At 42.1% G+C, this 21,463-nt stretch overlaps 4 protein-coding genes across 8 annotated transcripts; 1 reads left to right on the top strand and 3 right to left on the bottom strand.

The window, feature by feature from the left end:
• Positions 1-14: 14 nt before the first annotated feature.
• atxn7l2b (ataxin 7-like 2b) lies at positions 15-3,952 on the bottom strand. Of its 5 annotated transcripts, none has more exons than XR_008951658.1 (8): positions 3,799-3,952; positions 2,831-2,884; positions 2,342-2,749; positions 2,167-2,252; positions 1,918-2,087; positions 1,609-1,780; positions 840-1,429; positions 15-593 (listed from the first exon to the last, which is right to left on the bottom strand). XR_008951658.1 is itself a non-coding variant. In XM_057040483.1 (8 exons), exons 1-7 carry the CDS (start codon positions 3,950-3,952, stop codon positions 1,310-1,312), a joined length of 1,161 nt encoding a protein of 386 aa, XP_056896463.1. In that variant the 3' UTR covers positions 15-593; positions 1,308-1,309. The 5 variants fall into 5 exon arrangements, 4 of the variants coding, with proteins under 4 accessions (XP_056896463.1, XP_056896462.1, XP_056896465.1 ...); XM_057040483.1 differs by having other exon boundaries at positions 1,308-1,429; positions 2,342-2,746; XM_057040482.1 differs by having other exon boundaries at positions 1,308-1,429.
• A 131-nt stretch (positions 3,953-4,083) lies between these two features.
• On the bottom strand, positions 4,084-7,182 carry sypl2b (synaptophysin-like 2b). The gene is made up of 6 exons (XM_057040486.1): positions 6,862-7,182; positions 6,688-6,765; positions 6,160-6,278; positions 5,883-6,087; positions 5,273-5,464; positions 4,084-5,195 (listed from the first exon to the last, which is right to left on the bottom strand). The coding sequence occupies exons 1-6, from the start codon at positions 6,877-6,879 to the stop codon at positions 5,073-5,075; spliced, it is 735 nt and encodes a 244-aa protein (XP_056896466.1). The 5' UTR covers positions 6,880-7,182; the 3' UTR covers positions 4,084-5,072.
• A 2,054-nt stretch (positions 7,183-9,236) lies between these two features.
• Positions 9,237-19,830, top strand: sort1b (sortilin 1b). The gene is made up of 20 exons (XM_057039575.1): positions 9,237-9,867; positions 10,799-10,858; positions 10,968-11,041; positions 11,115-11,217; positions 11,321-11,482; positions 11,740-11,813; positions 12,750-12,799; positions 12,875-13,002; positions 13,236-13,380; positions 13,509-13,664; positions 13,967-14,073; positions 14,258-14,360; positions 14,441-14,612; positions 14,841-15,031; positions 15,121-15,310; positions 15,995-16,111; positions 16,712-16,820; positions 16,922-17,034; positions 17,152-17,284; positions 17,916-19,830. Exons 1-20 carry the CDS (start codon positions 9,595-9,597, stop codon positions 17,928-17,930), a joined length of 2,475 nt encoding a protein of 824 aa, XP_056895555.1. The 5' UTR covers positions 9,237-9,594; the 3' UTR covers positions 17,931-19,830.
• Positions 19,831-19,980: 150 nt separating this feature from the next.
• Positions 19,981-21,452, bottom strand: ngrn (neugrin, neurite outgrowth associated). The gene is made up of 3 exons (XM_057039597.1): positions 21,040-21,452; positions 20,846-20,956; positions 19,981-20,770 (listed from the first exon to the last, which is right to left on the bottom strand). The coding sequence occupies exons 1-3, from the start codon at positions 21,273-21,275 to the stop codon at positions 20,206-20,208; spliced, it is 912 nt and encodes a 303-aa protein (XP_056895577.1). The 5' UTR covers positions 21,276-21,452; the 3' UTR covers positions 19,981-20,205.
• Positions 21,453-21,463: the final 11 nt, after the last annotated feature.

Raw genomic sequence — 21,463 nt, forward strand, 5'->3', positions numbered from 1 at the left:
AAGCCAAAAATAGATAAGACTGAATCATTTTTAATGGCTTTAATTTAATTTTGACACTACGACAAGTAGGCTGAGGAATCTTATTTCTTATTTCAGAGACCTAACAAAAAACATCTAGAGCTAGAAAAATGCAAAAACTCCTTAAATATAAAAGTTATTCCTGATATCTATTTACAAAAATGAGAAGATGTAATTGTGCATGAAAACAGTCAATAGACCCAACAAGACTCGTGCACAGTTATGGCCTTCACTGTGACTATCTTTGAAAGGTCTTTTTTAACAATGCCCTGCTAGTTCAATACAACATTTAATGACTTATACACCCTAGCAGAAAAGACCAGGCAAGAAGAGAGGGTTTCTTTGTGCCTCACGTGGAGCCTTGCAGAAACTGACATAAAAGAAAGTGCTATTTCCTGGTCCTTGAGAGAAGAGAAGATATGGCTGTCTCCTGTGAAAAGGTGGTTTTGTACCATCAGAACTGTACTGTGTTATGTTTGGTTACAAGTTGTTCCAGTGAGGTAGACTCTGTTCCACTCAAGCCAGCAGTTTCAGGCAGCAGGCCTGATGCTTGATCCTACAGCTGCCGGTGTGGCCTGAAAGGAGACGGGAATTTAAGAGAATTAGGACTCATATCAGGTCAAAACACAAACAGATGCAAGTGTACATTTTTAGGTCGGTTCAATCCTGCTGCTCATGGCCCTCCTGGACAAACTACCGGTAGCTATAAGCACAGAAATATACAAAAGTCTGTTTAATAAAGATCACTTTTTTACACTGGTGTTATTAACAGACTAAAGCTGTCTGTTTAAAGCGTGTGTGTGTATGTGACTTCCATGTACCTGCACCACATGTTGCATTCAGTTGATGAGAATGCAGGTGGTTTTATCAATATCTTGACATATTTGTCGGCGTTTAACAATTAGGTCCAATATAAAATGGCTGAAGATTTCAGGTTCAACGGGGGATTTTCTGTGTGGAGTTTGGATGTTCTCTCTGTGCCTGTGTGGGTTCAATATAGGTTCTCTGACTTCCTCCCACAGTCCAGAGACCTTTTCTTGGGCAATAGGTCAACTGATGAGTCTGAGTTGGCTACCCTGCCTTTCACCTAAGCGGCAGCTGGACTAGGCTCCAGCTGGAGCTCTGGTGACATCTAGCGGCAACCTGAAGCACTACATCGAAATGATTTTACGACGTTGATCAGTCTATAATATAGACTATAGAATATTTGGTTTATATTCCAAATCAAAATTTCCCCAAAGAGTCAGGGTGGTTTTCTAGAATGTGTGCAATGCCACTGACAGACATACTTCTACAGATGTGTGTTGACATGCTGCTCCAACATGGCACTGAGGGCAAGCCGCAGATGTTGCCAACGGCGGTCGAAGGTAAAGATGTTGCAACCCAGTGTCCGGCATCCAAACGTGCACAGCTACAAAACAAACAAAACAACAACAACACAGTTTTGAATAAACAATAAAACATGAGTATTTTTTAGAAGCCTGTTGGGAAAAGCTCATTGTGACTTTGTATAAAACGGCGTAAACCTGCTGTTAGCGCAACACCAATTTTAACCACAAAGAATTCCCTTCCACGTGATTCTACACTCACCCCGAGAGGTTTGGGGTGCCAGGAGAGATCTGGGACCTCGTGCTCATTGTCATCTTCCCCCTCCCCACATGACAGCAGGCTCTGGTTGAAGGGATAGGGGAGCTGCACCTCCACCTCTACAGTGCTGTTACCTTCATCCTCTGGATAGCTTTGTGGAGAATCCCTGCACCTGCTGTGAAGGTAAAAGAGGTTTGATGGCATCTGGTTGCCAGGTCTGTTATTTATCTATTTCTGAGACTTTTATCATTCATTTCCCGCCCAAAAAAATTGCTATGGTTACTCAAGATGTGTTTATAGTCAAAAATGGACCTGGCACTGTGATGGCAGCTGTTGTGTTTACTGGCTCCAGATGTTGATTTCTCTTCCAAATATTGACTTTTGACCTTCGCCTTAACAAGGTGCCGCTCCATATTTTGCTCTTCTAAAGCCGTTTTCTGCCTCACTGGCGGATCAATCATCTTCATCCTCCACACAGGGGACTAAAAAAAGAGCGGTTTTATTTATCAATGATTTATCATAGGCATGATTAACAGCAATGACACCAGCAGCAGAGGTTACATTGCTTATGGGCTCCTGGCTGCATGGCTTCCTCTTCTTTTCTGGATCCAGAACTCTGCAGAGTCCGTTCAGGTCACATTTACTCTCTGTTGGGAAAAGCAGCATCAGTGAGCAACTGTGGGACACAGACAGTCAACAGGCTGCAACATACAGACATGTGACAGAAAAGACTTACTGTCGGTGTTTTTGTGCATCCGGCTGTAGGTTCTGGCTCTTGATTGCCTGACTGTTGTGTGTAGCATCGTCTTCTCATTCACCCCTTCGTGCCTGGAGTTCTCTTTGCGAGTCTCTGCTGTTCTTCGCTGGTGGACAGGTAACGTTGTGTGGGGGGAGCTGGCTTCATGACACCTGCCATTTCTCGTTGTCTCTTTAGAGGAGGAAAGATTCCATAGGGAGGGGCCTGGGCGGGGCCCCTGCTGATGAGCCAAATTAGACGACTGGCTGCACCTCGTGCTGCGGGGGCCGTGCCAGCGATCGCAGTGCTTCTCAAACGCTTGAGGCTTTATCACACGTCTGCAGAGGCTGCACACCACCAGGTAGATGTCATCCTGTGCTGGACAGTGGCCGTATATGTGCATATCTGCTTAGGGGACAGAGTTCATGTGAAATTCAGAACTGGTTTCCATAAACTGTATCCATCAATTCATTAGTCTTTGCTCTTCACCTTCTTTGCTGAGGGCCATAGTCTCAGAGTTTTTCCTCCCATATTTGCTGTTGTCTTCAGTGACATGAAACACACACAAATAAATAACTGGATGGATGGATGGATGGATGGATGGATAGATGGATGGATAGATTCTAGATCCACTCTACAGGACTTTCCATAAACTTATTTTACTTACATGTTGGTCTAACGGTACTGCAGGCATAAATTAATAGCTAGTTTGATTGTTACAGAAGTTCAGTAAATATTTAAGTTTACATTAACCACTTTTTTGTTGAAAAATCTTTTACAAAATGCAGTAAATGTATCATTTAGCTTCCTTTATATGGCTATCTCTAAACCATATCCTTGATTTTCTGATATTTAATGCCCCACATCTGTCATTTATGTGTGCTTTGTATGATTTGTTGAGTAAATAAGGTGTATATGTCCAGATTCTATCAATTTACTTTCTTCTAGCAAAATTTCAGATAAAACAGTCATTTCTTACGTTTTAGTTATTGATCCATATAATTTACCAAAATAAAAGATCCCCCTCTTACATAGAACACACTGTACTAGGGGATTTTATTCTAGCTTAGTGTATTTATTTATTTAACTATAAATCTTAAATAAAAGGCCTCCGCTCGTGCATCGTTCATTGTCAACTGTAAGACTGTCAATAAAGTTGCAAACACAACAACAACACCACAGTGTTTCGCTTTAATGCCACTATCTTGTGATGACAGTGCGTGTTGTTACTTTTCAACTGCTCTTTCAGTTCCCGTTTAGCAGCAAGCTGTGTAAATGCTCGAAGTTTGAGTCGGTTCCGTTGTTCTAAATAAAGCACTGCGCTAGGACCCAGCGGCTCTTTTGTTGTTTGGGTCGCTCTCTCTGTGGCTCCGTGAATCTAACAAATATTAAGAAACAAAAGGACCAAAGATGCCACAACCTGGGGACGCTGCTGCGGGACAAGGAGCGCCACTCACCGTCAGACGTTAAAACATTCACCTTGTCTACCCAACAACTCCAATTTAATCCGACAAAATCGTCGAGATTCGGATTTCGCCGATCCGTGGCGGCCATTGCTAATGATGCGCGATCACGAGGAGACGGTGCTCGTGCCCGGTCCCGCAGTTCCATCGGATGAGTTAATGTGTTAAAAACTCTCTTTTTTGCATCCAGCGATCGTTCCGGTGATCTATATAGTAACTTAAATCAATTTTTTTTTAAAAACTGGTCAACATTTATTTCAGGAATACGCATACTTTCAGTTGTGATGTGGAACTAGTTTGGTTTTATTTGAATTGGACCAAGTTTTAAATTCTAGATTTTTCTGGATCTATCACAAAACTTGATGAAACCTTTATGTTTTTCTAGACGAATGTTCTGTCTGGGGATCATCACGCTGTAATCCTGATTCTTTGTCAGACAAGCGTGTAATCCAGCTCCCACATTAAATCAACCACAACATTTCTTGTAACAGCCTTTTTCTGGATTATAAGAGCAACTCCAGTCTCATTAATGTGGTCACACAGGTTAAAAATATAAACCAGCAAGAAAGAAAGAATAAAAGTATAAAAACATTTCTCCTTTTTAAAAGTTAAACATCTGCAGTTAAGAGGCCGAAGGGTTACAACTGAAGTGATCTAAAAAAAAAAACAACCCGAGAGCTTTTACTTAAAATATCAGATAAACGGGGCAAAATAAACATCTAATAAATGATTTCAGGTAAAACAGGCAAGGTCAGGTAATACAAATTCTACTGCACAACTGCAACAGCTACATCCGTTATATCATTCAACTAAATAAACATCACATATAGCTGCTACAGTGAAATAATGGTAAAAAATCTGGTTTTAAAAAAGCAAACCAAAGAAATTTCATAAAATTGCTTTTACCTAATAATCTCATAATGATAATGTCATCATGTCTCCAATTAACATCCACAATTTTTAACGCCAGTTGAACTATTAAAGCTAATTCTTAGCAACCAGAATGCTACCTGGTCTTCAGACCAGGCCTGCGGTTCCAAAGAATGTGCATCAAGTATCTATTTTAACAGCCCTGAGGTACTTTGGGAAATTAGTGATTAAAATATAATGCAAATATTTTAGCATCAAGCTGGCAAAGTGCTGCCTTTAACCGCTACAGTGCCTTGATTTTTATCATGTGAGTGTAACAGGATACATTTGAAATAATGTGAGTGAATCCATTACAGAACAGAGAGCTTTCAGCAGAGTTGAGCAAGTGTTTCAGAGCTTTACGAATGCCTCACACCTCCCTCCGCATTTGCAGGCTGGTTGGCTGATTTGTGGAAAGAAGTTTCCTTAAAGATGAACCAACAGTTTCCGCTCCATAGAATGAGGTTAAGAAACCCGAAAATCTGCCGGAGAGTGACAAAAATGTCAAACACACATTCAGGGATCCATTTAAGGAAAAGACCGCTTCACAGAGTCTTACCACAGATGCATTTAAACGGCCCATGAGGGGCACGGCGCCTGGCGTGCACTTGTTGTTGATATCCTTGCAGACGTCAAGAAAGGTTAAAATGGTGGCAGGACTGGTGGCCGTCTTCACGTCGGACAAACCTTTGGCCCAAGCGGAGGATGACGTCAGCCACAGGAAGGCGAAGGCAAATGTGAGCAGGAGGTCCTGAGAGATCAACAACACCAAATCAGGAGTCTCACCCCAGCGGCTCCTTAGGAGCAGGACTCAGGACAGAGCTGCCGTTGCTCTTGGGCAACCACACCCTTGAAACAGTTTCATTTACACAACTCTGTTAAACACACTGTAGCAACCTTTCCGCTGGATACTGACAGGAGGTGGACTGTTGGATTCCAATCAGCAACTCCCAGCAGATGAAACATTATATCAACAAAGCCAGAAAAGTAAACACCCCTTGCCAAGATGAGATTGCACACTCGTGGTGTCGGGGATATTTTTAACAGCAGCTCATACAAATGGTGCAACTTTGCCTTCGATTTCCATCACCGAGTTGCTGCGTCTTGCACTGAGGTGCAAATATTTAAACAGTGCAGCAGAAAAACAGGGAACGTTCAGACAGACGTACCACGATGGGAGCGCGGCTGGAGTTTTTGTAAACGTGTTGGTAGCCCAGGTAGAGCACAAGGGTAGCAGTGCAGTAGAGGAAGGCCAGCACCCCGACGCACACGTAGAACTGCGCTGGGGACGAGTGGTCTCCTAACAGGCAGCGGACCGGCTCGGTGGTTCCGTTGATTTTGCAGTCAGGAATATTACACAGATACTGCAACAACCTGTGGAGACACAGGTGGAACCACATAGTGTCCAGTATGTCCAAGGTGAAGGGCTGTGAGAGGGGAACGCACCTGAATGGGTAGTCAAAGTGTGCCTGTATCTCTTCGTTGGCTCTCCCTTTGCACTGGATGTTGATACTGGCGTCGCCACGGTAACCTCCGGTCGTGGCAAAGGCAAATATGGAGAAGATCTACAGTTGGGGCACAATGAGGATGTTTCATGGTTGACTGACTGGCCTGCACACACTTCACTTCCGTTAGTGGCACACACGTGTGGCAGGAAGTGCTTTCTTAATCACCAAATTGACTGGTGTTCAAAAAAATACGATAGACAAACACAAGTTTGGCTGGAGCATGACGTCTTTGTTCTGTTTTTGACAAAATGAAAGTTAAATGAATCATGTGACTCTTAACAGTTAACGGTCCGACGTTTCTATTGCACACGCACGCGCGCAGTATTAGAAACGCTTTAAAAGCATGACTTATATGGTTGCAGAGGATCACGAGACCAGCGCCCTTAGACAATTCATCAATTGTTGCTCAAAGCAAAGCTGTGCAGCCACTAAAAACAACAACAGAGAGGGTTTTAAATAAACGTACCCATTCCAACAAGCGGATGAATGCCAGAGGTTCTTTCAGGGGACCCAAATCCAGAGAGAACCCTGAAGTCAGCACTTTCTGGTCGGAAATGAAAACACATGATGTCAGACACAAACTGCGTCCGAAACGTGTTCGGTTCAACCACAGATTTACGCGTCTTTTCGGTCCCTTCACCTGAGCGATGCTTTCCATCGTGCGTGTGAAGATGGACCCGCGGCTGTTCCGACCAGGCCTCTACTTTTCCCTGGCTCTCCTGCAGCTCTTTCGGACTTGCAAAACTTTTGCTCCAACTCCCCCAGAGTGCAATCGCGTTTCTATGATCCCGTCACAGGTTGTCAGTGAAGTGCGAAGGCACAGAATGCGTGTTCAGCGCGTCTTTTAAAAAAAGAATAAAAAGGTAGAAAGAAAAGTCCATACGGATTGGGTCTGGAGAGATTTCGCACACATTCTTTGGGGAGTGACAGCGTAAATACAACCGTATAAAGGACCGCCTATTGAGTTCAAATTTCATCTAATCGCTCTCTCTCCCTCTCTCTCTGTCGTCATAGACATTAGTCATCGACAGGGGGCGCTGCCGACACACCCTCGAGATTAGCGTGCGAGCGAGGACAGATTGTCTGAAATATTGAATTACTTCATTATTTTATACTGTCCAATAAATACAGAAATGCAGGAAAGTACTGCAGTATGGATCAATGCATGGTCAACCAACATAAACACAATATAGGATGAGTTTCATGATATGAGAGGAAGTGGAAAGGATGTCAACACTGTTGCTTATGGCACTATTTACACAAATGCGAGGACACCATGCTGGCTCTGCATCAGTCAAAACCAACACACACAAAATTGTGTGTCAATATTGTGATATCTTCTTATCCTGAGTTCTTCTGCCATCACTGAATGTGTTTTTGTGTTGATTCAATGACCTGGACTAATTTGCTGTGCATCAACGAGGCTGGTAATTGGCCTCCTGTTACGTGGAGGTTACTGTTGCTACAGACTTCGTATTAGCACTGATAAACAGACCCTCGTTCCATTTTTTTTTTCCCTGCTGCAAAGTGAACCATGAGGTCCACATGACTCCCATCAGTGGACACTGCATTTATTCAGACTGCAGACTTAATTCAAGAGCCTGGACACATTTAAAGGCCCAGCCTATGACAAACAGATAAAGCTACAGTTTTAACACCTCAGTCTCAGTCTGCCTGACTTTTCTTAATGCCCCATGTCATCAGTCTTAAATAGCAGCAACAGCTCAGAGGAATAAAAAGTTGCGTTGTCCCCACATTTTCATTGTTGACTTGCCTCCAGTGGGGGGAGGGCTGTACAGTGTCTTTGTGTAGGAATTTGACAGGCGTATCAGGGACTAAAAGGATCTATTTGTTGATCTTTTATTGAGGTTGAGTTGCAGATTCAGGTTTTGAAGGCAATTCCTCAAACTTGTTTAGCAGCTTTTTGCTGTGGTGACATGACACTTTTTATTTTAACTAGAGCCGACTTGCCAAACAGGCTCTACCTGACCAGACTCGGAAGACGAACAGTATTCAATGCTCTCCATTTTATGCTAATGTTGGGTTAAACAAAACTAAAACACACCTGGAAGACCACATGGAAACCCCCAAATTGTATTATTTAATTAGAGTGTGTCATCTAAATGTTAAGTCTGCTCTGGATACAAGGAATTTTTTTCTACAGCACATGACTCATAGTCATGAGTTTAAGACCTTTGCTCTCATCACATGCACTAATTGAATTAAAACATAATTTAGATAACGGCCAAGAAAACACATGGAGTCAAAAGTGAAATGAGTCATTAATCTTTCAGAGTATTGATTTTCAAGTATACTTCAAGTATACCTTTAGACATTAAAACAATTAGCTGAAATCTTATTAATTAAGTGATTACCATTAATTACAAACCTCAATTAAGAACTTTGATTACATATTCAAGAATAAAAATGATTATTTTCTTTTAAAATGATATGGCGTTGAGACAACAATGTGAAACTGAATCCATGGATTTGTGGAATGTGAGGCCACACATGAATTATCTCTGACTCAGAGTACCACAGGTCTGAGTGCACAGATCCTTACTCCTATTCATGTGAAGAGCAATAATAATATAATAGAGCAAGGCTTAGAAATGTAGAGAACATGTAAATTGAAGTTTAAATGAATTTTAATTTAAAACAAGCAATGTATATCTCCTTGGCTATCTAAAGGCTTAGTTTTGAGGCTGAATGGCACACATTGTCTATTTTGTGAGTACTCTATTTCAATTTGTCCTTGTGTATAACTGAGGAACATGAAAATACCTAAAACATTAATAAGAAATAACACTGATAACAATGATAAGAATAATAATAGATAAGTCGTTTTTGAATTTTTCGGCTTTAATTTTTGATTGTGTACAGTATTTCTCAACCTAGTTTGGTCTTCCTCTCCTTGGTCCCGCCTCTTTTTAAAAAACTAACCAATCACAAGAGCCTTCCGGAAGACAGGCAGGGACTGTAGCTAAACGCAGTAGTTTCGCTCTCAACGACCCACAGAAACAAATTTCCAGATCGTGCAGTGTATCAGGGAAGCTAAAGGGTTACAGGGTGGAACCTTTGCGTGAAAGACTAATGTTAGTTAGGTTTAACTGCGAGTGTTTTTCCTGTCTGTTGTCTTTGGGTTGTTTTGTTTTTTTAAACGCCGTTGCAGGCAGAAACTGTGCGACCTTTGGAGGCTTTTTGCGTTTTCAGAGCCTGAAATAGTCGCTGTCAGGACTACTGTTGATGTCATCCGCGCCGGAGCTGCTGGCGACCTTCAGTTTCTAAGACAGTCCGGAATAAACAAGGACTCGTTTTGGCTTCTCTTGGGGTTTAAGTTATCTTTTTTTTCTCATCGAACCGAGCAACGAAGATGAAACTGTTCCTGTCCTATATCCTGCTGCTTTCAGTCCCCACTTGGTCAGCCGGAGTCGATTTTCAGCATGTATCCCAACCCGCCGCTCGCTCGGTTTTTATGAAGCATCCGTACAGTGCGGAGAAAGCGGCGAGTATCGTCAAGAGGTCCCTGCCTGCATGGTTGTCCCCGGCAGAACCCCACAGGATAACAAGAAGAAGCACCGAGCAGGGCGAGTCGTGCAGAGCTCTGCAGGGAGCTGACACCAAGTTAGCAGACAACACCCACCGGGTAAGTTACCGGCCCAGGTCCTGTTACTATTCAGCAAGCTCACGTCTGACAATCAGCAGGAAGAGCAGGTGCACAGAGATGCCCGATCAGCTCGTCACTCTTCTCGGATGGGGTTTTTCCGAAGAGCCGCTCGCTCTAAAGTCTTTTAATCTTGCAGCATAAGAACACAAAGTTGCTGCAGCCAGCCACGGTTCTGGCTACATTACATTATGATCCTCTGGTGGCACTTTTAGATTGACATTGTTTTAAATGTCAGTGGAATACGGCGCGAAAACCTGATCTTGTCATTTTGGCTCCAGATTCTTTGTGTGTGTGTATGTGTGTGTGTGTGTGTGTGTGTGTGTGTGTGTGTGTGTGTGTGTGTGAGAAACTGTGTCATTGAGGGCCTCACTGACAGTGTGAGTCTGTTTGAATACTGATAGAGAAATTACCCCATGTGACTCCTGGTACTTTTTTGTGTTTGTGTAGCTGCTCTGAACCAGGAAGTCAGGCAAGGTCTAGAGGTTTCACTATTTGCTCTCTAATCCTGAGCAGAAGAATGTTCTAAATGTTGTTTCAGGTAGATATTTGTTGAACGTCCTTGTTTGAATCCAGATCTTATGACGCGACAAGCCACTACATAAAGTTTTGTCACGCTTTAAGACCCTGCCTGGATGGTCTGCCTTAGAATCATGGTGTTCTCAAAAACATCCGGTAGGTTCATCTCGTGTGAGCTGAACTTTGGCTCATTTCGATGTGGTCTTCAGCAGGTGTGTTGTGAAATAGCGGTTGTCCTGGAGCCTTGTTCATGCTCACATGCTCTGACAAATGGTGCATTAACACAGTGTGAGTAGGAATTACCGTGCCCTTGAAAATAGGTTTTATCTGCCGTCATGCTACATGCGTGTGCAAAAAATGTGTGCACTTCATTTTGGTTTGTTTTGTTCCTCAGCATATCTTCAACGATCTGAGCGGGTCAGTGTCATTGGCCTGGGTTGGAGTTGGCACAGGGGTGAGTGTTTTCCACACATCTCTCCTGCACAGCTTATAAGAATGTGACTCCCCTGACATACATATTCATAAAAGCTTTCTACAAGCCGATGCCTTCTTTTCTTCGGCAGGTCATCCTGGCTTTGACCACATTTCAGGTGCCCATCTTCATGATAACAATTGGTCAGTCCAAACTCTACAGAAGGTGTGTCCCATTTTATCCTTGCTGGCGGTTTGAGTTTGATAGGCATTTTCTAATGTGAGCCTTTGTTTGGCAGCGAGGATTATGGAAAGTCGTTTGAAGATGTGACGAACTTGATCAACAACACCTTCATCCGATCAGATTTCGGCATCGCCATCGGTCCAGAGAACTCTGGGAAAGTATGTCACATGCTCGGAGCGTTGTGGCAGATGGCGTATCGCTGTAGCGTAAACCTGGATTCCCATCTTATCTAGTTTTTAAATGTTCCACTCTGTCCTTCAGGTGATCCTGACCGCAGATGTGTCTGGGAATCAGGGCTCCCGAATCTTTGTCTCGGAAGACTTTGGAAAGAGTTTCACCCACCAGCAACTGCCCTTTGTCCCCTACATGCAGATCACTTACAATCCAGAAAATTCCAATGTGTTGATGGCCCTCAGTAACAAAGTAAGTGGGCAACATGCCACAGACACCTTTTATCTGTTCATTTGCTGTGAGTCTGACCTCATTTTCTATTGGCATGTAAACCTCACAGGCAAACACCTCGCCTTACTTCCTTATTGCTAGTAGAGGAAGTTGGTTAGTCATTTTTATCTGCGTTTGCACAGAGTGTATTTATTACGATTCCTGTGGTGTTTAGGGACAGCTCTGCTGTGTGATACCTGTGTAAACAGCAGCCTTGTTTCTCCTTTGCCCCCCCCCAGGATGAACTATGGCTATCTGAAGATTTTGGCACAAACTGGAAAAAGCTCCATGACATGGTGTGCCTGGTAAAATGGTAAGTTTCAGAATAATTACTAGTTCACAAAATATCTCCACACATCTATGTAAAAATAGTCTTTCCAATGAAAAACGGGGCTGGAACCCATTTCTTGGTCTTATAATGACTTGAAATAATGGATTTTGACAATGATCTTTTCACCTAAGACTGTTACTGGTGCAGCAGACAGTAAAACCGCATCACGGTGACATGGTGTTAAACTAGATCCACCCATCCCTTGAACAAGTCTTCCTTGTGTGGATCATTAATAGCGTTGGCATCTTAAAATCTAGTTTTTCATCCTTCTATCTCGAGGTCAGTGTGTGTCAGACCTGACACACACAGTCAGACCTGTGTCACTAATAGGTTTATGATGAGCTGAATGAGCTTCAGGAAATTTTGAATTATATCTCAAGCAAATATCCAGAATATCAATTAGACCGGTCACTGCTGATTTTAGCAGCGTTGCTCTCCTAAATATAAGAAATCAGCAGATTTAAACTTGCTGTGGGTGAAACGACAATGCAGCTTCTTGTTTTCTGTTGAATCGCTTTTGTCTTTGAGCGATACAATGACGTGATTTTTCTCTGGCTGCTTTTGCTCTTCTCATCTTTCTCGCTGATGTTCCTCAGAGTTCACGCACACAAATAGCAGCAGCTATTCAGATGATTCAAACATTATTCTGTTAGATTTCATCCGTCTTTTGTGTGTGTCTCTTGAATCCACGGAACAGAAACCCTGTCCAATAATAATTTTTATTTATCTGTCATGAGTCTGGATAGTTGACTGGAGAATCCACCTGTGATTAATATCACATGCAAATTAGATGCCAAATTACTATAAGGATACATTTTTATTTCTTTTGTCCCACAGAGGACATGAGTAGTAAAAACATCCACAGTTAACCTCTGCTTTTATTTCGCTATCTGATATTTATTGTAATATGATTTGTAGGGGACGGAAAAACACCATGTTCTTTACCGCAAACCACAATGGATCCTGCGGTAAGTACATATTGATCTGTTTTTAATGTGTTCACTCAGATCACTCAGTTAAAAAGTTTGTTGGTTCTTTTCCAGGTGATCGGGGAATGCTGGAACTGAAGAGGACGACAGACTACGGTAAATCCTTCAAGACTATCGCCAATAAGATCTTCTCCTTTGGCCTGGGTGGAAAGTTCCTCTTTGCATCTGTAATGACGGGCAAGGTCAGTGTCCATCTTTGCATAATCGGATATCAAGGGCAAAACAGCCCTTGTTTCAATCTGTCTGGTCTGCTCGATTTAAAATGATGTGATATTGTGTTGTTTTGTACGTTTCTGTAGTGTTTATTTCAGTAACATTTCCTGCTTTAAAGGGTAGACAAACCTGTCAACTTTGATGCCAGTTCTGCTTACAGCAGCTGTTTTCTGCATCTTCTCCCCCACCTCTTGTTCTGCAGGGGACATTTAGGATGATCCATGTGTCAGTGGACCAGGGGGACACCTGGAACATGGCCCAGCTGCCCCCCGTCGGTCACGAGCAGTTCTACTCCATTTTGGCAGCCAATGATGAAATGGTCTTCATGCATGTTGACGAGCTAGGAGGTTAGCCGACACAGAAACCTCAACTAGTCATCCCCCATATTCTGCCTTATAACCAGCACGGAAATACCTCAGGCATTTCAAACTTTCCATCCCAAGTCATTTTGTGTTTGGATCTGTTTGTTCTGCAGATACAGGGTTTGGCACTATTTACGTGTCAGATGACCGGGGCACGGTGTACTCGAAGTCGCTGGAACGCCACCTTTACACCACCACAGGGGGTGAAACGGACTTCATAAACGTGACCTCACTGCGGGGAGTTTTCACTACCAGCATCCTGGCAGAAGGTGTCCGTCTGTATTCATGTTGCTGTGGAAACATGATAAAATCCCAGCTCATAAATTCCTCCAATGAAAACACATCCCTGTGACTCCTCTATGACGTACCAGAGCGCAGGCCCTGGATAAATATTTCATTAGCTGCTCGGTGTCAGCTGTGTGAACACGTTCCTGGCCCCAGCAGCCTGTTTCTTTCCCCGTTTATGACCTAAACATTGCATGTATAATTAATGCTGGGGATCTTACTGCACTAAACCTTCCTTTAAAATGTTTATCCTTTATATAAATGTGGTGCTTCTCTTTTGTCTCAGATAAATCGGTGCAGTCTGTGATCTCCTTTGATCAGGGCGGGGAATGGGTTCCCCTGCGGAAACCTGCCGATAGCAAGTGTGATGCAACAGCCAAGGACCCAGAAAGGGTAAAGGAAAAAGTGAATGAGGAGTCCAGAGCGGAAGCAAAGTCTGGACGTTGGTCCTTTTTAAGATAGTGGGGTAGTTTTTGTATTCCGCTGGGGCAGTTGTATCAAATTCTCTAAGAGTTTATATTTTTGTAATAGAGAGGTGAAAAGGAGCGTTTCATAATGATTCTATTTGTATTTGCAGTGTAGTCTCCACATCCACGCAGCCTACAGTATCGCCACTGGCCTGAACGTCCCCATGCTGCCTCTGACTGAGCCAAACGCCGTCGGTCTCATCTTGGCTCATGGTGATTTTTCTAACCTCAATTTTTATTTGATCTGTTTGGGAAGATGTGTATTTTAAGTTTTTTAAAACATAATATCTCAGGGAGCGTTGGTGACGCAATCTCGGTGCTGAGACCTGATGTGTATGTGTCCGATGATGGGGGATACACCTGGATAAAAGCCCTGGAGGGCCCCCATCACTACGCTATTCTGGATTCTGGAGGCCTGTTGATTGCAGTGGAGCAAAACCCTCATCGAGGCATCAACCAGATCAAGTGAGTTTGGCATGTACCTCATTTAACTTGGGACACCAGACTTGATGTTTATTAAGTTCATTTACCAAAAAAAGGCAGATTGGAAGGTTAACTAGTGCTGCTGTGGGATTTTATTTTAGGAAATATTCTATTTTATTTAAAGGTTGTTCATGCACCAATGCTGTGTGCACTCACTTCACTCGTTCTTATTGTTGTTAATGGTGGTGTTTTTATTTCATGTTGTGATAGATTTTCTACCGATGAAGGACAGTGCTGGGGCGTGTACAACTTCACAGATGACCCAGTCATCTTTACTGGGCTGGCATCAGAACCAGGAGCTCGCTCCATGAATGTCAGTCTGTGGGGCTACAGAACCAGTTTATTCCACCAGTACTGGATCTCCTTCACCATAGACTTCAAAGACCTCATCACCAGAAACTGTGAGTGGCAAAATCATGCGTTCTGTACAACAGGTATACATCTTTGTCTATAATCTTCTTGAGGGTTTATGTATTGATCATTTTTGTAGGTTCTGATCAGGATTATGTGCAGTGGCTGGCCCATTCTGATGACATCAGTGACCCTACCGATGGGTGCATCCTGGGATACAAAGAGAAGTTCCTGCGTCTCAAGAAAGACTCGGTTTGCTTGAACGGACGAGATTATGAGGTCAACACCCAACCGACCCCGTGTCTGTGCACTCTAGATGACTTCCTGTGGTAGGACGGCTTCTATTCTAAATCCATATGTCAAAATCAACCTGAGTTTTTTTATATTTTAGAAGATGCTTCACTTCTCATCTGAAAGGCTTCTTATGACTTTAAAAAAAAAGAACCAAGTTTAGAGTGATACATATAAAAAGAAGTATGGGGGGGCAGTGAGCCTTCAGCCACCATCAGGCCAGGATTGACATCCTTACCCAGGTGGTGAAGCTCACGTGCACACTCCTCCTGTGAGAATGGCTGTTTGCAGCGTTGCGTAATGATGCAAAAGTAGGTCACACCTTAGCCCAGACGCCTCCAACCTCATGTAACGACATCAACACAATCTGCTGTCGTTGGCTAAGCACACTAGAGGTCACAAACCAGTGTTTTCTAGAACTGGAGAAGCTTTTCAGATAAGAGAGCGAAGAATCGTGAAGAGGTCAGGTTCGACTCACAGGACCTGGATGACTGATCAATATTGTATTGAGTTCTACTCCTATTCACTTTCAATTGCATTTAAATATAAAATGAATCTGTTTAACTTGCAAAACAATGGGGCTTTCTCTTAGACACTGGTCAGTCACTTTTGAAAGTTTTGTACGTCAATCACAGTACTAAACTGGTACTGGAGTGGAGCTTATCTGATAAAACTTTGGCGTCTTCCAAGATAATTATAGCTTAATCGGCATTTCTTTACAGTGACTTTGGATATTATCGTAAAGAAAACAGCTCGGAGTGTGTGGAGCAGCCAGACCTAAAAGGAAAGGTGCTGGAATTCTGCCTCCATGGCACAGAGGAGGAACTACAGACAAACGGGTAAGGCCCTCACTTGGGTTTATTCAACATAAAAATAATCCCCATTACAATTACTGTGTTTGACAAGACATACAGATACAGGAAGCGTCAAAGTCAGAGTTGACGCAGAGCGCAAGAGGAAGTGATTTAAAAAAAACAAAAAACTGAGAATTAGTCGGAGGTTTACAGAAGAACAGCAGTGGAAGTACTCACCAGCACCATTTCACACATACCAATGAATGTCTTCCAGTCTTGGTTGCAAAGACTTTTATATATCCTTTACATATCTGTGAACACTGTAAATACAAACATATAGATTGATATCATAAACATATATCATTGTGTGTATATATTGTATATACCCATCACAGTTTTATTTGCTACTTAAGTACTTCTGGTTGGATACTAACTGCATTTCGTTGCCTTGTACTTGTGACATGTGTAATGACAATAAAGTTGAATCTAATCTAATCTAATAAAGTGTTACAAAACACTTTAATATGATGTACAAATGTAAGGTAATGTTTAGGTTATATTATCCCTGCAGACTTTATCTACCATACTTAGTCAACACTACATGCACGTGTCTGACATCCATCCTCGATTGTGTTTGGTTCACAGTTACAGGAAAATTCCTGGAGATAAATGTGAAGGAGGAAAGATCCCAGATCGTAAAGAGATCAACCTCAGGCAGAGATGTGTGAGCGACCTTCTAGGTCCAGAACTTCTGGTCAGTACCTCATGAGTAGGGATGAAGATATTTTGTGAAATAATCTGCAGTCTGTTTCCCTTTGTCCCCCTCTAAATTAGTTTATTTTACTGCATTTACAGGTAAAAAATCCCCCCTCTAATACGGTTTCCATTGTGATAACAGTCATCATTGTGATGCTGCTGAGCACTGCTGCAGGAGTTATGTTTGTCAAGAAATATGTCTGTGGTGGCAGGTCAGTTCATCAGATCGTCTGTGAGCTCATGCGTCTACAGGCAGCCTTTTCTTTTGTTTTCATGCAGTTGCCCCAATAATCTGACAGACAATAATCTAATTCTGAATGTGCGTGTAGGTTCTTGGTACACAGGTACTCTGTGCTGCAGCAGCATGTCGAGGACAGTACTGCTGGGGACGGCATGGACGATCAATTGGAGACCAACCACACTCCCAATGGCAAGATTGAGTTCCACGACGACTCAGATGAGGTGTGGTGGATTTGCTTTTTTCATCATACACACAGAAACATAGACACCATGGCATTTTTCTGTTCAGGAAAATGTAAATTGACATCATGAACGGTGTCTTAAAAGTTAAACTCATTTCAGTTGCAGCAGTAGAAATAAACTGCAACAGGAACCTAGGTGTGGTTTTATGATGGGTTCTTCTTATCAGCCCGATAAACATTGAAGTCGTGTGTGGATTAACACACTGGCCTGTTTTCTGCTGGCCTGCTTCAGATAAGTGGAGATGTTGAAATAAATAGGTCGCTCACAGAATCGAAACATTACATTTGAAAACCAAACTACTATCATTTCTGAAACAGTGCCACCTGGTGGATATTATATGTAGCAACAACCCGTAAAGGACAAAAATTGTCCTTTTCCCCCCGGGGCATATTCAGATAACATACCAAATGATACAAATTAAACATAATCCTAATTCAAATAAAACTTAATAAAAAAATCTAATGATATTTTATGATGTTTTGAATTTCTGCACAGACAGACGCACAAACTCATGGGGATGAGTTTGTATTGTGCGTCTGTTCGGGCACCCACACTAGTTTCTTTGTTTTGGTCAGCTCGGCTTTAGGTGTATCTTACTCTCTTCACACAGGATATGCTTGAGTGAAGAAGTCCTGTACCCGGCCAGCAGGTTTTCAACCCTCCCCTCATGGATGACTGTGGTTCCTGCTTCACCACTTCTTCCGTACACCTTCTGTGTTTGGCCTCAGCTTCCAGGCAAACATCAGAGCCTGTGTGGATCTGCTGTCAGCTGTTAAGTCCATTGAATGTATGGAATGATGGGAATGATGATAGGATCTTGTAGTGCTGTGCTTCTGTTATTGATCGCGTTTGTTGATTGAGTTTAAAATCTTACAAATATTTATTTTAGGCAACAAAGAAGTGATTAATTGGAAATGTGTGGATTTAAACTGGTGAGTCAGTCTCCATCTGCTGAGAATGACCCTCTGTTAGAGGTTCCTCCCTTGCACTTGTATAATAAACTGCTTTTCCTTTTACAGTGAGATTGGTAGGTCTTGAAAATGTTGCTATCGGCAGCTGATTTTAAAACTCCCTGACTACATGAGTCTTAATTCCTTTTTTAAATGAAGTTTATGTCACAAAGTGCACCCATGGAAGAACATGAAACCCCTTTTTGTTCCCTTTTTTTTTTAGCTTCGTTTTAATTTTCCTCAAATCTCCACCTATCTTGTACGGATTAGACTACCAGCCTTCTGGTAGCCTTCATACTACTGAAATCAAGGGCAAGTGGAAATTTTCCATTTGCATTTTTTTATAGCATTAGCAATAACTTTTTCAGATTAAGTATCTCTTCTGTGTATGTTTAATAACCCGGTTTGTTATATATTCAGTTGCAAACGATGATGAATTCAGCTGGAATTGCTTAAACCACATTCATTCAGGAGAATAGTTCTTAAAGGCTGGCATTGTAACTGCCTAATGTACAAGATCTTTTGTATGTTTAATATTTAATATGACAAAACAATGAAGTGAGAAGAATGCTGCAAGGAATTGCAGTCAGATCCATGTATCTTTAATAAGGTAAACGGTTTTTGTATCGAGGAATTTTGTATGAAGTGAATTGTGGTTTGAAGACAAACAAATGGCATGTGCAAATTGTAGTTTGATAGCAAATATCTACAGATATTTTTTACATGGGTTTAAGTGATGCATCCATTTCATTTTATGACAGGAGAGATTTGAATTGGAATGAGTGTAAATTTTGTATATTGAAATGAGCTAATTTCCTTTAGAGGTGAACATGTTTGGAGCGTAAAATGTTGTGAGATGGATTTTTGTTTGTTTGTAAGAGAGTAAATTTGTTAAAGCAACCGGGTTGTAGAAGGTTTCTAATCCTATCTTTTACAGTGATGGCATCAACGTTCTTGTCTGTTAACTGTCACACTAGCTTCGATCATTTGAAAATGTCTTGCACCTTTATATCGCTGTCTTGTGTGAACTGTGTTGCTCATATATCAGTTTTATTTTATTTATTTGGGATTTGTGGGTTCAGAGTGCAGGAGATGTGGGTCTACAAGTGCCTGCTGTGAGGAAATGGCGTCAGGCCCTCCAGATGTTTCTGTCATTAATGTGGAGCTGCTTTCATGTCTTTGACACCCCCTGAGTTGCACTTGTCCTGAATCCTGGACTGGTGAAGGAGTCTTCTGTGTTCATCTGGACTCATCTGCACTGCATGTTCATTTTTGATTCGATTTTAATCAGCAGAGTTTTTGTTTGGGAAAAAGAGCCTGCAGTGATTCTGGTTATACCCTTCAGTTTGAAGCCAGAGATTTGGATAATTATGTAGCTTCTTTTACACTGGGTGACTTCCTATTTAATGCTTTGCATTAAAGTAAGGAAACAATTTCTTACTGTTGAAATCTGCTGTATAACTTAAATAATAACTGGTTGTGTAAAAAGACAAGGTCACAAATTTGTACCTGTTTCTTTCCTGTATATTTCAAGAAATTTTGCTTGGGTTTGCCAATAAATTCATATGTTCCTCAGTTTTTGTCAGCCATTCATTGTTTCTTACCAATGGCAAAGTACAGACAATTTAGCAAAGTAAAAAGAAAGTGGCCTTCTGATACAGTTAACAAGATTGCATCTTTCACAGATTGCTGCTCTGGTAGTGCAAAACACTGCAAGATAATGTCTGGATTTAAACATCTGATCATTTATTAGGTCGTGTTTTATAACTTCAATAATGAATATGTAAAATGGGTTTAGCAAGGCAACACCATCCCAAAACTATGTGCTGGTTTTTCTGCCAGTATGTAAACATTCAAAAATAGGTCAAATATTAAAGTACCAGTATAGGAATTTATAGGAACAGTGATTTGATTTGCTTATTCGCTGTGTCCCATAAAGGGTTAAATTATTCAAATTCTGTATAGAAAGTTGCCTTCTGTGTCAAAAAAGTCTTTCCCCATTTTCACAGGCAGAGGCGGATTTTGCATTTCTATAAACTTTTCCAGATCATCTTCTGTGAACACTCTTCCGTCCCAACACTCCTCTTCCTCTATTGGATCACTATTGGTGGTTTTGTCCAAATCTGTCAGGTTTGTTTCCGAGACATTGCTAACAAAGTCACTACTATGATGCTGAACAGAAGCAGTGTGACTCTTAGCCAGGGATACTGGACCTTCACCTCGGAGCACTAAAGTCTGCTCAGCAGGAACCACGGCAGCTGTTTCTTTACCAGGTGGGAGTGCAGCAGGTGTGAAGTTTCCAGGAAGCTTCAGTTTTTCTTGTAATCTCCTAGAGCCTGAATGTAACACCTTTTGGCCGTGTTCAGCCATCACTTTGGCGTCCTGCTCGGCTCTTCTATCAACAGTGGGGACAAATTTGCTCCTAATAACTCTCAGGATGACGTCTGGGGTCACAGAGAAGCCCTCCGCCAGGCGCTCAACTGTCCACTCCTCTGGCTGCTCCTGTTTTAAATATCTGGAAGCAGAGATAGATTATTTGTAGTTTATTTACGTCTTTTACGAGTGGTTGGATTGAGATTACAACCCTCACCTGATTTGCTCAATAGCATCCCAGGAAAGCTTCCTCTTGGGAGCTCCTGGTGAGGTCATCTGTCTTCTCAATACATGAAACTTCACAGCCTTCTGCCTCTTTCGCACATTGCTGAAATAAATTATGACAAGTTCGAATATATTTCGTATATTATAAATATTCCACGGTGCTGATAGTGTTCTCCAGAAACTTACTTCATCAAGGCCTGCACCTTGTCTTCAACATCCTCCGGCTCAAGCTCGTCGTTAAACATCTCATGGCTGTATTTTGAGGCTCTGTTTGATGCCATTTCTCTGTGCACATGTCGCTGCTCCATCCATGGTTTGTTTGTGCTTCTGCTTGCACATCTACAGCCCGTCAAAACAGGCGAAAACACCGAAGCAGAACGGATCCTCGAAAGGAACGGGAGGACCTTAATGGTTCGAATCATTCAGCCAGAATCATACAGTTCTAAGAAGAAAAGAAATGTACGACGGGCGGATAAACTATTTTGTATTTAAAAGACTGATCTCCTACTTTCAGGACACCAGGGTGCATTTCCGCAATTGTGGTATTTACGACACAGTCGCTACGTGATTAGCGCCACCTAGCGGTCCGGAGGTAGACGCGATGGTACAA

This window comes from Takifugu flavidus, chromosome 8 (genome assembly GCF_003711565.1).
Source record: "Takifugu flavidus isolate HTHZ2018 chromosome 8, ASM371156v2, whole genome shotgun sequence".
NCBI classification, from domain to species: domain Eukaryota; kingdom Metazoa; phylum Chordata; class Actinopteri; order Tetraodontiformes; family Tetraodontidae; genus Takifugu; species Takifugu flavidus.